The sequence below is a fragment of the Poecilia formosa genome, unplaced genomic scaffold, assembly GCF_000485575.1.
Source record: "Poecilia formosa unplaced genomic scaffold, Poecilia_formosa-5.1.2 Scaffold83, whole genome shotgun sequence".
NCBI classification, from domain to species: Eukaryota; Metazoa; Chordata; class Actinopteri; order Cyprinodontiformes; family Poeciliidae; genus Poecilia; species Poecilia formosa.
In genome coordinates, this window is record NW_006800022.1 from 2,206,076 (window position 1) to 2,223,210 (window position 17,135).

Genomic DNA, 17,135 nt, shown 5'->3' on the forward strand with positions numbered 1-17,135 from the left:
GCTAGACCTTGAATGCTAATTTGGAAAACGAGCAACATGCATTGTCAGAGCCTGTGCATAATGAGGTATTCATATTCACACACACATGTCCCGATTAGGAGCGGCTCATCCGACCTAGGGTGAACTTTGCAGCACTTTCTGAGACTCCAGCTGGTCTTGTCTGCAACTTTCATGGCGACTTTGGCCAGTACAGCTTATCAACTCAATTAACCTATGTACTTTTTTTTAAATATTATGCTACTATATAGTTCTAGCTGTTTAAAAGTTTGGATATAGTATTGCGGTTCATATCAAAACTAACAATAAGCAACTAGAATGTCCCTTTTTTTCCTCCCTTTTTTGCACCATTTCCTTTCTCTGTACTTCTAATATTCTTCCCTTCCTTTACGTCCTTGTCGCACACCTTTATTTCGTTCTTCTTTTTGCCTTTGTATCTTTACATTCATCATTCTGTGCTGCCTTCCTTACTTCCTACCTCCCTCCATTCCCTATGTTTCCTTTTTGCTCATTCCTTCTCATTTCCTTTCGTCTTTCCTTTCTGCCTATTTTTTTCTGGATTACACATTTTAAAACCTGTACACGGTAGAACTTTCAAATCCAAATTTAATGTGACCTTGAGTATTTTATATTCAAAATTAAATGTAAAAGGCAGAGACCTCTGGAAAGTTGTCTATTAAAGTTTAGGGGGGGGGTTATGTGAAAACATATGTAGAATTTGATTTTTCAGACTGAAAGAATAGCTTTATAAATTGATGGTTTTACATTGGTTTACTTTTCAACTTTAATTTGACTGAATGCACATTCATTCACTAATCAAAAAGGACAATTTCTATGTTTTTTTAACCCTCTGCAAAGCTTTAAAATAAGGCTAATCTGGATTTGTGGTTTTTTAAAACTTTGTACAAATGAGATAAAAACTGTGCTTGGAAAAAACACCTAAACTAATAAGTCCAGTTGTTTGAAGACATGCCACATGCTTTGGGTTGTTTTATGATTTGCAGAACCTATAATCAGACCTGCTCACTATTCAAGCAAATCAAGATTCATTATTAAACAACATAAAAAAAATATAAATGTTTGGCAACATATGGAAAAACGTGTAGGAACCCCGTTCATGGCGGAGTTCTTTGACACACAAGCGAGAGGTAAAGAGCACTGCAGTGGATCAGATTGAACTGATATGATGGTATATAATGGAAACTCGATGGTCCACATCAAAACGGCTCTATCGTGCTTTACATCCTCTAGAAGCCTCTAATGCAGGGGTGGCCAAGTCCAGTCCTCGAGAGCCACCATCCTGCAAGCTTCAGATGCATCCCTGCTTCAACACACCTGAATCAAATGACTGGCTCGTTATCAGGCCTCTGTAGAGCTGATCCCGGTCTGTTGGAGTAAGGATACTTCTAAAACTTGCAGGATGGTGGCTCTCGAGGACTGGACTTGGCCACCCCTGCTCTAATGCGTCTCCTCAGTTTGAAGTGATTTCATCCTGAGTAATTACCTTTGTGCCTCTCTTCTATCTTTACAGCTAACTGCATTGCAGGCCAAGGTGCATTACCTGAGGTACATCAGTGAACTCAAACTGTACGGAGGAAGAGAGTTCAAATCGATACTTTTGGTAAGACGTTTGTCAAAAACCCGTCTTCGGGGATTTGTTTTGGGAACCTCTTTGTATTGTCCTCTGTCCTTCTGGCTGCAGCAAGGCGAGAAACAGACAGAGGTGACGCTGTTGGTGGGCCCCCGGTATGGGATCAGTCACGTCATCAACGCTCGGACCAACCTGGTGGCCCTCTTGGCCGACTTCAGCCACGTCAACCGCATCGAGATTCTCACAGAAGACGAGATAAACGTCCGGCTGGAGCTTCACGTCCTGGACGTAAGAGTAAGTGCGATCGTCTCTCCTTCCATATTCTGTATCATCTTCCTTTATTGATCATTTAATACACCTCACCTTCTGCCTGTCTCTCTGTTTTCTCAGCCCATCACTCTGATCATGGAGTCCAGTGATGCAATGAACCTCGCTTGCCTGACGGCAGGGTACTACCGCCTCCTAGTGGACTCCAGGAGATCTATTTTCAACATGGCCCACTGCAATAACATAGCAGAAGATGACACTGGTGAGTCATCACTGTTTTAATTGGTTTTGCAGATTTATCGCAGCCTTGGTAATAATTGTTCCGAGGAAGCACATTAATCTGTTGCATATTTATCGTGAACTTTATGTTGGATTTTCTTTTGCTAAATATTTCACATGAAACTATTAAAAACTCTTGCTCTTTACCGTCTTGAGAAATTACATACAAGGTGAAATTAAATTGATGTTCCTACTGAGAAGCATAAAACCTTGAACATCCGGAAGTGAAAGCACTGAAAGGGGAAGCTGTTTTAAAGTTTAATCAAAATGAAATATAAAGCTCAAAGTAATATTCGCTGGCTTACTTGCTTGCTGCAGGTCAGGATCGTGTCCTGGAGTGGCCGTACAGCACGTCTTTAGGGGAAAATGAAGAGCCGTCACAGGGGGAGGTCTACAACAGAGACTATCCAGACAACGGGCAGAGGGAAAACAGCATTTCTCCCTACTTCCATGAACCTCAAAACCTGGACGGCGACCACGGGACAAGAAGAAGTCCGCTGCCCCCTCCCCTCCCTCCACCCACCAGACACAAAACCCAAGACTCACCTCGAAGCGCCAAAGTTTCATTTATTTTTGGAGGTAACCCGCCCCTGAACAGACCCAGGAACTATGACGTAGTGCCAGAGAGCCCAGAGTCTTCGGAGCCCTTTCAGTTCAACGAGCTCACGCACGTCTACAGCAACATCATAACTGAGGAAGGTGGTGAAGAGCCCGTGCTGAGGGACTTGTTCTACCGAGACACGACAGACGACGCGGAGGATGACGAGGACGCATCCTGCGAAGAAGACTCCACGGGGGGGACTCCAGTGGGTGACAACAGGGAAGGTGGAGACGACTGTGGCAACCAGGCCGCGCGGTTGCCCACAGCAGCTGGCAAAGCTACTTTTCTCACTCTCTCTGGGTCCACAGATGACATCATTGATCTCACGTCGCTGCCGCCTCCCGAAGGAGACGACGGCGTCAACGACGACGAGGACGACACGCTGCTGCAGACCCTCAACCTCGCAATCGCGGCGCCGCCCCCAGGCTTTCGGGACAGCATAGACGAGGACGTGGCCCCGGAGGGACGGCCTCTAAGCACATGTGATAACGACGACATTCCTGTGTCGCTGATCGATGCCATACCGACTCACGGAGAGGAAGAAGGAAGCAGTGGAGGGGAGAGTAGGTTAGAGAACGCAGTCATGGATTCTCTACAAGCACTGGAGCATCTATCGGTCTCCGAACAGAGACCTCCTCGTCCACCTCCGAGCAGCAACAACACAGGTGTGTGTTAAAATCACAACAGTGTTTGATCACTACTGTAAATTATTAATTTTTTAAGTGAAAAATAATCGGCATGATTCGATGTTCTGAGTTTGTCATTTGATCTCTTCTGCACAGTGTTTACCACAGTCTGCACCTGCACTTAAAATGTTTCCTGCGAATCTTTTATTGCCATTGTGTCAGAATACTTTGATTGTGATGTTGCACTAGTACTGCTCCATGCTAGAGGCTTGTGGTCAAATAAGCAAAGTAGTCTTCAACAAAGTTAAACATATGGTTGCTTGGAAATTTTAATCCAAAAAGAATTTTATTTTTGCTTGCTTAATTCGTCAAGGCAAAGAGAAAAAAAACCTGTTAAAATTTACAATACATATATAAAAAAGTAAAAAAAAGACACAGCCAAAAAAAAATCAGTGCAAGAAGATGGTGGCCAAACCACTTAAAACGTGAAAAATGTATAGTACAATTTTTTTAATCAATCCGGAAAGAGATGGGAACTGAGGAAATGATGACTGGATAGGAGTGATGTGGTGATGCTCTTTAGTGCTAGTTAAAAGTAAAGCTGCAGCATTCTGGACTGTGTAGTCAATGGAGAGATTGTTCCAGACAAACATAGACAAAGTGTATAAGGCTGATAAGTGAGAAAAGCAACAGCAATACGCTAAACAGAGTTAATCCTAATCCTCACAGATTCTGCATTGATAATTAGCATTACAAATGAGATTAAACATGTCTGCATGTTTTTTTTTTCTCCAGTTGAAACATTGCATTATGTTTGTACAGTGAAACCTATTAATTCTAATTTATTCTGCTTGAACAATTAGAAACTTGCAAGCGTGTAAGCTTGTATACTTTCCCAATTGGAGTAAAGGAAATGAGCAGAATTCATCCATTAAAACATGAAGAACACTCGGATAGGAAAATAGAGTCATGAATTCAATCCAGGCTGTGCATTGTTACATGTAAACAAAGCAAAGCACATATAGGTAACAAACATGAAGAAGCATCAACCGCTACATCTTAAACAGGATAAAATAATCATATATCTCACTTCTTACAAATATTGGTTAAACTTTTGTTACATAATTAATATTAATCTTTGTATTTTCTTAGGTATTTGCACATCTCACGGATTTAGCCCAGAATCATCCTCAGATTCTGGCAACGAGACTAACTCTTCAGAGATGACTGAGATCTCTGAGCTAGCTGCTACTCATAGACTCACCGACAGCCACATGCGTTTACTTGTAGCCACACGAGAAGGATACCAACCGTTGCTTGAGGAGAAAACTGAATTCCCAGTCTCACCTAATTCATGCACAACACAAGAAAAGAAACCTCGTAGTCCAACACGACACCTTCAGCCTCCAGCAGTTCCTCCGAGACGTAGCCCCCAGCTAGACCTGACATCGTCGGGGCCGGACAGATTGGAGCTGAAACCCCAGACTACTCTCTCGGTTACTCTTCAACGTCCGAGTTCGACAACGCCAGGAGGCAAACACCAGAAAAAGTCTGTACACTCGAGTGGAAAGTACAACACCTTCAGCACAAGAGAAGGACTTCGAAGTGAGATCAATGACAGGCGCAGCTATCTGGATTTGAACCAGCATGCTTCATTCAGCGAGCAGGAAGAAGCTAAGAGGAGACAGAATTCCTTTGTCGCTTCTCCGTCTTCCGTAGCCCAGGGCAGTGGAGTAACAAGCCCAGCTCGCGACCATCGAAATAATCTTCGCCCTTCTTCAACTGTTTCCGATCGCTTCCTAGATGTGGTCACTATGGGTGGCTGTGAAGCAGGTAACGGAGCGGCGGCTGCTGAACAGGATGAGCATCTAGTTGTAGCGTCCTTACTGTCCCCGAGCAAACAGTCCAGAACAGGAGGTTCTGAACATGGATCGGACACACCAAGTGACCATCAGCCAATTTCAAGACAACAGAGTGTAGCACGGTTGTGTGAGTACCACCTGGCCAAAAGGATTTCAAATTTGCAAGGAGAAGGCCACAGTTCGTTGCAGGGCTCTCTGTGCTCATCACTTGATGCAGGTGGCAGCACAAACAGCAGTGCCTGTGCCACGCCGACTGACTCTCCTCTTGGCCCCGGCGCTGTTGAGTCCAAACAACATCGCTCGCAAAAGCACCCACTTTCGAGTTCTTCTTCCTCCCTGCTTAGAGTGCTAAACTATGAAGACAACAAAACCGGATTTCAGAACCAGAACACCCAAAACAAAGAACTTCATCCGCATGCAGACCCTGCCCTCCTTCGTAAAATGCTGCCCAATATTCACCCCCCTCTTGCTGGGGGGGAAACAAGTCGACCCTCCTCAGCAACTCCATCCAAGCATAAGGAAGTGACAGGCACTGGAAGCAAGAAGCACCACAATGACAACTATCCTAAACAACAAGCCTGTTTTAAGGGGCTTAACCCAAAGGAAGGCAGTGAGGCCTACAGACAACTGATAAACTATCTTACAGTGAGTCAGATGCATCAGGGAGGGAAGTTGCATAGTGCTGGTATGGGAGGGGCAGTTAAAAAAGACACCAGACGCTTTATCACAAGCAACCCTCAGCTAGTTGAAATGGTTAAGAATAGAGGGAACACCACTGCTCGCTGTCCTTGTATGCCTTCGTCTGTGTCATCTCCATTTCTCAGCCCTAATTTGGTAGCTCCTCATTCAGCCCCAATGCAGTTGTCAAATAAAAATTCAAGGTCTTACCTTTCAGCAACACTTCCTGCCAAACTCAAAAGAAGCCCTGACATGCAAGCTCAGAGACTGAATGAAGGTTTAGATTTTAGGAGAGCTACCGCTGAGAGAAGGAGCTCCTTTTCTGGTCTAGAAAGTGACCTTGGCAGAGATGGTATGGATGCAGAGCAATTTCTCTCGTACATTAAAAGACAAGACTGTATGAACCGTGACGGGGCTTTGAATCCAAGCCAAAATCGTGACTTTTTAGGCAACAGTAACCGCCCTCCACCTCGCTCAAGAAGCCAGCCAAGTGGAAGCACAGAGGAAGGATTCAGATCAGACTCGAGGTTGAAACATGCATCTTTTCAGTCTCCTCGACCTAATAATTCTTTTTGTTTCTCAACTGCTCCTACTTTGAGTGGTCAACGTGCAGACCTCAATGCCCTCTCACTAGGAAGGGGTGACCATCCATCAGCTTTCATCAGACAGTCGTCTAATCGGACTAGAACTACCATTTCATCTCCAACGCATAATCCGCAATCTCCACCTCCTCCACCGCCACCTTTACCACCACCTCCTACTTTATCTCTGCCAGTGCCATCAAACACCAGTGCTAGCAACTCAGGATGCCCTCAAGATTCCCTTCATCCCATCCAGTTGCGGCAAAACCAGAACCACATTCAGACTGTTGCACCAATTTTGTTACAGACAGACCCCTTCAGCAGTAGCATCCAACGAGGAAGAGAGCTCAAACGCAGCTCAAGCAATGTGACAGCAAGTTCTGGAAGTGTGGAGGCTTTATTTGATAAGCCTATTCGTAGCCGGAGCCAGCAACCCTTGTCAGCACCTTTGTCTCATCAGAGTGACACCAAAGTCCAACATAGACAAGCAAGAAAACGTCTTTCCAAGAGCTACTCGCAAGGATCTGTGTCTTCACATGCAACTTGTTGGTCCTCAGGCAGTGGGGTGGACAGTAGAAGGGCATCTGTTGCATTTCCTTTACAAAAAGACTCAAAGCATACGAAGGGCTCTCAAAAATTGGACACCAGTCCTTGGAGATGCAATGGCCCCTTCAGCTACTGTTTCTTTAAACGTAAGACCGAGGGAGAAGATGACGAAATTGAGTGGGAGAGGCCTAGAGGAAGCCGTGTTGGGAGCAATATTGACAATAATGGTGCTGTTGCATCAACTATAACCCTCTATGGCTCGGCCGTGGATGAGCAGTTGTATGGAGAGGTCCTTGACAACATGAGTTTCAGTGACCGTCTAGCAAGAATCAACGCTCTCAAGGACCGCATGTACGGCTTTCCTTCTGGCTTTAACGACGTTCGTCGAGATGCCAGCGAGCTCATTGCACTGGTGAGATCCAGTGTCGGTCGGTGCGACCGCGGTGCCCAGATGCCTATCCAAGATGTTTCCCAGTACAAGCAGCTCCTTTCCGTCGAGTCAAAAGAGTTAGGCCGGGCATGCCGGAGAATGGCACAAGCCCATGGCAGTCCAGATGAAATGCTGCTAGCTGTTACATGTAGCTTTCAGGTGCTATGCTGTCTGTGTGAGGCTTGTATGTGTCTAGTTCGGGGACTTGGAGCCTCAGCATCACAGCAGCAAAGAGAAGTCGTAGCAAAAGTCGACGAGGTTGTTATGAACTATATTTGTTTGCTCAAAGCAGCCGAAGCTGCGACTGTAGGTGCCCCTGGGGAGCACAGCGTGAAAGCCCTGGTCCGCCATTCCAGTACCATGTCGGCTATTGCTAACGCACTCACCCGCTCCCTTAAAACGCTGCTAAGCAAGTAGAGGCTATTTCCAATGCTTTATAGTATGGCCTATGCAGTCAGTAGAAGTCTGTCTTTAGACATTTTACTGTTTTAAGTTCTCTGAAAGAGTCAGCTGTTTTCCTGTTGTGTCTAGGTGGTTTTTACATCTAAATATACATTTATTGCAATTAAACTTAACATTAAAATGACTTGTTATTGAAAACGCTTAAAGAGAGTACATACTTTTACTGATGACATTATTATAATGTATATTTACAAAGCCATACTGTTATAAACCTTTGTAATAAATGTACCTAGTAGATACTGTACCCTTTTACCTGTGCATTATGTAACTTATTTAAAGTGTATATAATGTACATTAATACTGTATTATTATTTGAAGTAGCACTTTGGTGAAGCCATGAAGAACTCGGCTTACTTTAATATCTTGCAGGGATGAAGGGAAGGCACTTTATGTTCAGTCAGTTTATGTAAAGTTTTAATAGAAATATAATAATTATTTAAAAAAAGAAAACTATTTTAGAGTTTTAGGTGAAATTTGACACTGTCAAAATGACTGAGAAAAGTATTATATTAAATTGTTGCACTTTTGCTTGTTGAAAGAAAAAAAAAATGCTTTAAATAGTAATGACTTAGAGTATCATAGCATTGCTTTACTCTGTCATATTTTGTATTATGTTTGAGCAAAACACAAATTATTAAGGTATTTCCCACAAAACATATTTAAAACCATACCAATGTAATATCGGCAATTTTGTGCAAATATTCCGACTTATCTGATTTGCTTTGATCAAATGTTACTTTTATTTAATTTTTTTTTTTGCTTTAAATTGTGTTTTTTCTGCTTATTTGATTTCTTTTTGCATATGAAGAATCAAGAAGAAATTAAATTAGCTTTTTTTTTTGTTTTTGCAATAATCCACCAAACTATTAAAATATGTTTTACACATATATGCCTTTCTGTGGATTGTTTTTCAGTCTGATTTTTTCAATGACTGTTCATTCATGTCATTTTCCTAAAAGGTTTCATCGGGTTAATATGGGGAACTTTTTTTTTAATTTTGTACACATTTATATTATATTGCCAATTATGTATGCTGTTGCCTTTTTTACACATTTTCATGTGTTCTGAGTTTAAAACGATGTTTTCAGCAACTCTTGTGATTTCCAATTCAAAAGGACATAAAACTTTTGGTTGTTGTTGACAACTTTTTTCCCTTAATAAATGAAATCATTTGAAAACAACACTTTCAATTTTCCAGGTTTTCCAAGCAAGTTCATTGTGAGCAAAGCACAACATGCTAAAACAAGTCACCAAAATCCTAAAATGTAATCATGATACCTCTACCCTTTACTCAATTTTACAGGCCAGACTAAACCAGTCTTGCATAACCAGTACTTATGCAAGAATATTTTTTGAACAGAAGACCCTAAAATGTAATTACTCGGAGACCAGAACAGAGGATTGTTTGACAATTGCAAAACACATCATTCCATAGAACGAGTCTCATAACTCTGAACTATGGAGGTAGAAGTCTCAAAGTTTGGGGATTATTTGCTGCAGTTCGCACCCCATCATAAAACCCAGTAGGAATTCTACTCCGTATTCAAGAAATGGCTGAGAATGAACAAAAGGAAAGTCCTCAGCTGAGGTCATATTTGTATTGAAATGTATGGTGAAACAGGGTGTACAAGCAAGAAACCCCTCAAATATCTCACAGATGAACGTGAGGAGAGGGCCCAACTCTCATCAGACTGATATCAGAGACCAAAGGCTTCAACAAGCCTCCCACTAAGGTTATTTCAGCTAAAATGGACAAAACTAGGTGTTGGGGTAGAGTGTACCAAGTTGCTTCAGGCGTTTTTACATTTTATTTAGTGAGCAAAACAAGGTAAATGTATCGGTGCAATCACATTTCTCAGGAATAAAAAAGTGAGATTAGAAAATATGTTTTAAAAAACATATTTATTGGGGTATTTTTCTTCAGTGTGGTTCTGGCTAAATAGAAAAAAATATTGTCACAATTTAGTGTAAAATTAGATGATAAATACTCTACACAATTATAGGAAAGAGATAATACTTGGTGAAATCTTAATGCATGGGCTCTTTTTACGTATAATGGTTCCTGCGTGGTTTACGTGACTCTCTCCACCAGCAGCAGCGTACGTGGGTAGGCGGGATGCCTGAGCCTGGCTCATTCTATGGGCTCATTAGCATGTTAGGCGCGTCCTTTACGCACGTCAGCCTATCAGTTTGGAGCATGCAGAAACGAGCCACACCCGCGCGGCAACTCGTGTAGCGCGCTTCTTAAAGCATTGTCCCGGTAGACAAAAGTTTTAGACTTCTTCTTGTCTCGGGCTCTAGAAAGTTTACGGTATGCGTATATGTGTTCACCTACAGTGCTTAGTTGATAAAAGGTAACTATATAGCATCCCTAAAGGAGTTGCTGGCTGTCTGGTTCGTCGCAGCCCGGCTGCCAAAGCAGAGAAGTATTTATCGTACACCCCGTGGGGTTTAAAGTTCTGGCTATATTATTAGCAGGTAGTTAGCTCCAAACCTTCACTGAGAAAAGTTTGGTAACAATGTCGGCGATGTGTCACCAACGACGTGCCTTGGTGGAAATACCTGCTCCACAACCTAAAATTGCGAGTAAGTCTGAATCAAACACAGAAAAGGTATTTGTTCGCATTTTAACGATCATTCAGTGACGCTGTTTATGCTACCAGCTCCCTTGCTACCATGCTAACGTTACCATGATGCTAATTAAAACTTTGTTCATTTATTCTTAACTTAAAATATTTCCAGTTTTCTGCAGAAACAACAAATGACAAATTGTGAACTGTTTGTTATTATTTAAATTCTTGTCCTATTTTTTTCCAGCTCGAATGAGAAGGTCTTACTTAGAAATCCTCGGAGCTCGTTTCGCCCCTGCTCCACTTCCAAGAAGCAGAAACCCAAACACAAAGCGAGCACACTCTTGTAAGTATTAAACTACAATAACAGCACCATGAAAGCTAATGTGCTGCAGGGTTTGTGTTTTATATGACACATGCACAGGGAACATAAGGGAAGTTATTGCATTTAATTTGGACAGGCCTGTGAATTCCATCTCTATTTCCTTTCTAAGTCTTATCATTTTCTTTCAAGTTAAACAGTTGAGCGCTGATTTAATTAACTGAGTACTTTCAAGTCGGTTGATTTCTGTGAGTTTGGCCAGGGTCAAAATCCAGAACTTATCTGTCGTTTTCTTTGGTGGATAGTGTTAGAACAATACATGCTCTAAGTTTTATAAGCAATTTTTTTTATACTTTGCTTACTAAATAATTCAGCTATATTTCCTGTCTTTTCCATATCCTTCTAGACTTGAATTAGGATGCATTAAAGTGTTAAAAGTACACATTTTGTGCTTTAACATGGCGGCAGTTCTTGCACAAATCAGACTCGGCCATCAAAAATGATTTGCAATGTATAGATAACGGGAACAAGTTAATACAAATAAAAATTAAAAGTCGTGGGAGTAGCAAAACAACTTAGTTCCCTTATTATCTGTTTGGTGCATCTAAAGGATTAAAAAACTGACGGATTGACTTGTACTTAAAATGGTTGACAATTAATTCAAACACCCAGTCAAAATGTGGGGAAATCATTATTATTGACTGGACATGTTTGGAACTTAAGTGACAGATTAACCCCCCCTCTATTGCTCATTCTGCCCTGGACAAAGAGCCACATAACCCATTTTAATACAAAATTATAATTGGAATTTTAACTTAAGTTTTACTTTGATTATGCTTCAGAAGCATTCATGTTATTTGGACTTTACCCCTATAAAACATTTTTGAGTTTTTACCTAATCTGAAGAGGTTGGGAAATGATAATAAGTATTCTGTACACTTCAGTGGACCTGTCCTTCGGTGGCGTGTGGGGAGAAAGAATCGAGGACCAGTGTGAAAAGATGGACGATCATCCCACTCCACTCTCCAAACAGCAGCTTGTTCAGCTCATCAGATCACTCATCTTGGTTGGACAGGTAAGAGAGCTTTACAGTGTGTGGATATTGAGTATTTCTAAAGTTTATAAAAAAGAAAAATGTTATTGCTTTGGTCTAAAACATGATGTGCTGCGTTGTCTTTAGAGCCAAGAGCCCAAAATGGTGGCGACAGACCTCAAGTGTCTCCAGGAAGACCTCCAGCTGAAGAAGATAAACGTTTACAGGTCCATCCCGTACTCCCGGTTCGGCTCCAACCGGGACGCTCACTGCTACAGAAAGGCCTATCCTCACCTGGTGGCATTCAAAGTATGTGTAACAATACAATAAAGGTAAAAATTGTGTAACGGGGGGGACTTAGTGGAAGGCAGTTTTCTGTTTATATAAAAAATAGACTTTGATGAATATATTATTTTACATACTTTTAAAACTCCATCGGACTCCTCTGTATTGATTGCGTCATCCCCCCTCAGGTTTCATGTCAGGAGTGGGGCCAGGTTCTCCTGAGGAACAAAGAGTGGGATGCTGTGTTGGAGCATTCCCTCATGGCGTGGCGATACACCGGTGATTTACCGCAGTGGGACACCGCCGACCACAACGCGTTGAGAGAGCAGTGCTACAGCATCCTGGCTGCTCACAGCCTGGCTGCGCTCCAGCACTACCGCCCAGAGCCCAGCAGAGGACAGGAACTGCTCAGGAGGTAACGCAGGCTTTTAACGCCGCTTGAACAATGTTCCTGTGTTTTTAAATGAATGTTAAATACTTCTCACTGGCCGTAAGGTAAGTAGGGAGAAAAAGGCTGGTTTTCCTGCAGATAAATGCAGGAAAACCATGAGAATATACGAGGGTTTTACTTAAATTATTAGTAAGACCCTCATAGATGAGTTTTTCAGTGGGTTTGAGCACTGTGCGTAATTATCCTTTCACTTCACAGTTTGTACGCCGTTTCATAATGATCTAAAGTCCGGTAAAATACTCTGAAGTTTGACGTGAATAAATAAACTAAGAAACAGTTTTAAGATGAGCTCTGCTGATTGGTTGGCTGCCAGCATAGACATCCAGCTAAAGGGAAGCAACATGAACTGGAGTCTCAGTTTGCTGCCTGTTCAATGTAAGTTTGTGCAGATTTCAGGTCTACCTTGTGATTGCTGCTTGAACTCGTTCAATTTTTAGAAGATGAATATGCCGATTAATTAGGGTTAGCAGTTAAAGTGCTAACGTTCACCTGAGCCGGGTAGCCTCGCTGCTTTTATTGGTTCTAGGATATGTCATGCCGTTTGTTTGAAGGAGACTTTCATAAGGGAAATACGATAAACGTCACTTTTCCTTCTGATCCAGGTTTAAGATGGCTCAGCTGCAAAGCCAGTTGATAGTCCCATGTATTGAGGAACTGCAAAGGATTATGGGATACACAGAAGATATTTCCATGGATACAAAGTGACCTGATGATTTTGCTCAGCTGCTGGATTCTGACTTGTGAAAACTGTGCGTCATGGCGGACTCCTCAAATGATTGTTTTAATTGGTCAAAAATGCTGTTTGCTTCGCTCATTAATCACAGAATCCACAACAGTATTTTTCCAAAGGACTGGTGCTAAATGACCTTTGTGTGTGTATGTTTTTGCTTTAAATAAGAGGATCAAGTTAATTATTGATTAGTTTATTCTGTCACGCCAATTTTCATACAGTTTGTCATAGGTAAAGTAGTATACTGCTACAAGATGGACAGCTGAAGTATAAAGCAATGTCGACTTTTAAAAAGTGTCCTTAATGATCCTTAAAAAAGCAAGTAATGCTGGATTTAATCACATAAGAAAAAGCTTAAATGCTCTAAATTGGCATCTCCATATATTATTTAGTGTTAATATTCACTTGGTACTGGCAGGGGTTTAAATAAATATGTGTGTGTGTGTGTGTGTACATATACTTTTAGAGATGTTTAGAGAATAATTTGCATTGACGGATGAATTGTTAAGAAGGTAATTGCCTTTTTTTGTATGTATTAAGTTCCGTGTTACTGTTGGAGACCCTGTAACATGTTGGCTTTGTCTTGTTTTGTGATTTCCTGTTGTTCAGTATGTCGTGTTTTTCATGGAGTCCTTTATTGCACTGTCAGTGTTTGTCCTGAAAACTTGAAAGTTTTGATAAAATTGATTTCTAATTTAAATAAAATTGATATGAACTGCATTGAAATTTGTCTTGGATGTTATGTATGTTGGTTTTGTTCAAATGTCTAATTTTGTACTGCCGTAATTTATAGGCTGCGTAGAGTTGCAGATTTTTTTTGTTTTGTATTTTACACATTTTTGAGTGATATTTGAAGGAAATTACCATTCTTATAAGTTTATTCTTCGAGTTTATAAGTTCAATCATTTCTTTTCTTTGCCTTTAAGTTACCACTGTGCACCACTAGATGGAGCCCTTGTTGCACTCTTCTCCAGCATCCAAATCAGTTTGAGAGCCAGTCTCAAGTCACATACCAATATTAATGCTACTGAAGAAACAGCTGTTGCCATGGCACTCTGAAGAGCTAAGATTAAACAATTTCTGAATGCTATTTAGGTTTAATAAATGATACTTAGGCCTCCTGCTGTATTGACATATATTCCCTGTGTGAACAAGCAGACTCTGATATCTATAGCTTTTATTGCTTTTCTGGATTTAACTCTGGCACTTGTTTCCATGGTGGTGTATTATACAACCTATTAATAATGCAGCCTATAGTGCTGTGTACATTTGACAGACCACACAAGCAGTGTTTTATTTGAAACCTGTGTCTTGAACATGTGAATCAGCCTTACAATTACACAGAATAATTTGTCTATCAGTTTCATATTGTGTGTTTTGACTCATTCTATGTGCCTTCTGTTGGTACAAAACTCACACTTAAATATAGGATTTATTTCAGAATGTATTTCCTGGCTGGCTGTCAAATTTTGACAAAATTGGAAGAGTTAATTGTATCAAGGCATATGGTTTTCTTATTTGAATTTTCACCTCCAAATGCTTTTTCCATAACATGAGGAGTAGATGACATTGCTAAATAGTTGAGCTTAGAAGACATGCCCAACCGGATCTGAGAGGACAGAATATGTTTTTATTATTATTTGTATCATAAAGTAAAGAAATGAGTAAGTTTAGATCAGATTGGTACTCCTTAAAATTACAGAAACTAAAGATTCTCTTTTTTTAGATGTAAATTATCTACAAATGCTTTTATTTCTTTTTTATATTAAAGTTAAACTGAAGTGCGATGTGTGTTTGCCTAACTCACANCATAACATGAGGAGTAGATGACATTGCTAAATAGTTGAGCTTAGAAGACATGCCCAACCGGATCTGAGAGGACAGAATATGTTTTTATTATTATTATTATTATTATTATTTGAATCAGAGTAAAGAAATGAGTTTTCAAGTTTAGATCAGATTGGTACTCCTTAAAATTACAGAAACTCTTTCTTTAGATGTAAATTCTCTACAAATGCTTTTATTTCTTTTTTATATTAAAGTTAAACTGAAGTGCAATGTGTGTTTGCCTAACTCACAAGAAAAAAAAATCAATTCACCAGGTTTAGTGTTCAACAGAAAGCAAGAATCGGAGCAAACATTAAGTTAAAAACTACAGACATCTTTAAAAAGTTAAATTTATGTAGTTTTTTCCATTAAAATTTTTGAAATGTAAACAGCCATATTGCAGGAAGCTCTCTAGGTCGTTGGTCTTCCTTCTGCTGATGAGCTTTATGAAGGTGCTGCAGATAAAACAAACCTACGAAGCTCACTATTCAAGAGCTGCACTCACCACGTTTCCATGGCAACCTTTAGGCGCTACCTACATCCAAACTGGTTGTTTGAGACATGCTGTGGGGCCATTTCCAAAGGCCTTTTGCAAGTGTGTTAGTATTATGTCGTCATCTCCTCCTCAAATTTTCAGAACTTTTCAGAGAAGATTGAAAATCTCATGAGGCAGAATTGAAATCCAAATTGTATTTGAAGACTTTTTCATCCATCTTTACCACTTTACCAGTGGTGATGAAATAAAATAAAATAAAAATCCAGAGGCTCTGTGTATTTTCTTTGGTGAAATAAAGGAAGAAAAACCATTGAGAAACAAGAGATGTTTGCATGGAGGTAAAGAAGCAAGCCGCAGCGTTTTCCTCCTAAAATAGCTCAAGCAATGCTCTGGAGATCACAGATGGACTGTGCAGCACAAGGAGAGACTAATTCCCACGCTTAGTATCTCAGGTTTTCATTGTTGCTTTCTTACTTCCACTGCAATTCCTTCATTTCCAGCTTTTCAATAAGAGACTAATTTACACCGGGGATGCCAGGTGAGCATAATTAAGCGTAACTAGCAGAGAGGATGGGGATGCTGCTCCAGGAGGGAAGGAGTACAGAGTCAGAGCGGTCAGATGTGACTTAAATAGTCTGAAACGAAGTGGATGAAGCCTCTGAGAATGCTCTAAAACTGCAGTATAAATCCAAGTTTATGCAATAGTTTGAAAATATACAAAAAGACAAAACACTGCAAATTATTTCGAGATAAGTCAATTTAGAGAAAAAGCGAACAAGGAGCTTTTGATGCCCAAAAGACAAAACTTTTTTTTTTCTGACATTTGTCTGGACCTAGCTCCCTAATATTTAATATTTCATAACACTGAGCGGATTCTCTGTTTGCTCCACTGGGCCCCGCCTCATCATTAAATTAAATTATTTAGAAATGTTTGCGCATTTTGGAATTGTATGTTTACTTTTTAAGACTGCATGTGAAAGAAGCTCCTTGAAGCTGTATAATATTTAAGCAGCTCTGTTTAATAATTCACAATTCAGACTACATGGAATAATTTACATCAGACAACAACATACATGCAAATACTCCAAAAATTAATATTTTATGTGTTCGTTTTTGAAGAACACTGATGAAATATGTCACGGTCCATTAGGTTTGTTGGAAACAGGTTAACAACTTCCATAATCTTTTACAATTTACATGTTTTATTTACTAAAATATTACATTAATTGCAGTTTTTTTTTTTTTTTGCTTTAAAAAAGCAGAAAGCAATTTACTGCTATTCAAAAACCAATAAATTGATCAAAACAAAAAAAAACATAAAAAATTTATTAGTCACACATTCTATTGAAATATCTAGTCAGGGCATAAAAGCGATTATTTAATTTTGGATTTTTTTTTTACTATAAATTATAATACTGTAACAACAAATGTAGTATTTGTAAGGTTTTATTTAATAGGCTATTTTTACTAGGAATGCCAATAAATGAGGAGAGTGCTACAG

At 40.3% G+C, this 17,135-nt stretch overlaps 2 protein-coding genes across 5 annotated transcripts in view; both read left to right on the forward strand.

Moving 5' to 3' along the window:
- Positions 1-8,161, forward strand: part of LOC103141446 (FERM and PDZ domain-containing protein 4) — a 45,757-nt gene extending 37,596 nt beyond the window's left edge. For all 4 annotated transcript variants that reach the window (XM_016673844.1, XM_007557102.2, XM_016673845.1 and 1 more), the window contains 5 exons: positions 1,529-1,618; positions 1,700-1,882; positions 1,979-2,117; positions 2,453-3,400; positions 4,514-8,161. In XM_016673844.1, coding sequence (XP_016529330.1) covers positions 1,529-1,618; positions 1,700-1,882; positions 1,979-2,117; positions 2,453-3,400; positions 4,514-7,875 — 4,722 coding nt within the window. In that variant the 3' untranslated portion in view covers positions 7,876-8,161. The remainder of the gene's footprint in view (positions 1-1,528; positions 1,619-1,699; positions 1,883-1,978; positions 2,118-2,452; positions 3,401-4,513) is intronic.
- Positions 8,162-8,743: 582 nt separating this feature from the next.
- Positions 8,744-14,034, forward strand: LOC103141447 (uncharacterized). Its single transcript, XM_007557103.2, has 6 exons — positions 8,744-10,506; positions 10,738-10,836; positions 11,757-11,887; positions 11,993-12,154; positions 12,319-12,545; positions 13,184-14,034. Exons 1-6 carry the CDS (start codon positions 10,440-10,442, stop codon positions 13,284-13,286), a joined length of 789 nt encoding a protein of 262 aa, XP_007557165.1. The 5' UTR covers positions 8,744-10,439; the 3' UTR covers positions 13,287-14,034.
- The last annotated feature ends 3,101 nt before the right edge of the window (positions 14,035-17,135 follow it).

Excerpts from the sequence above, each read along its gene's own strand:
- LOC103141447 (XM_007557103.2), top strand. The coding sequence starts at position 10,440 with ATGTCGGCGATGTGTCACCAACGACGTGCCTTGGTGGAAATACCTGCT. Across the intron at positions 10,837-11,756 it reads CACAAAGCGAGCACACTCTT|TGGACCTGTCCTTCGGTGGC; the intron begins GTAAGTATTAAA and ends TGTACACTTCAG. Across the intron at positions 11,888-11,992 it reads CACTCATCTTGGTTGGACAG|AGCCAAGAGCCCAAAATGGT; the intron begins GTAAGAGAGCTT and ends CGTTGTCTTTAG.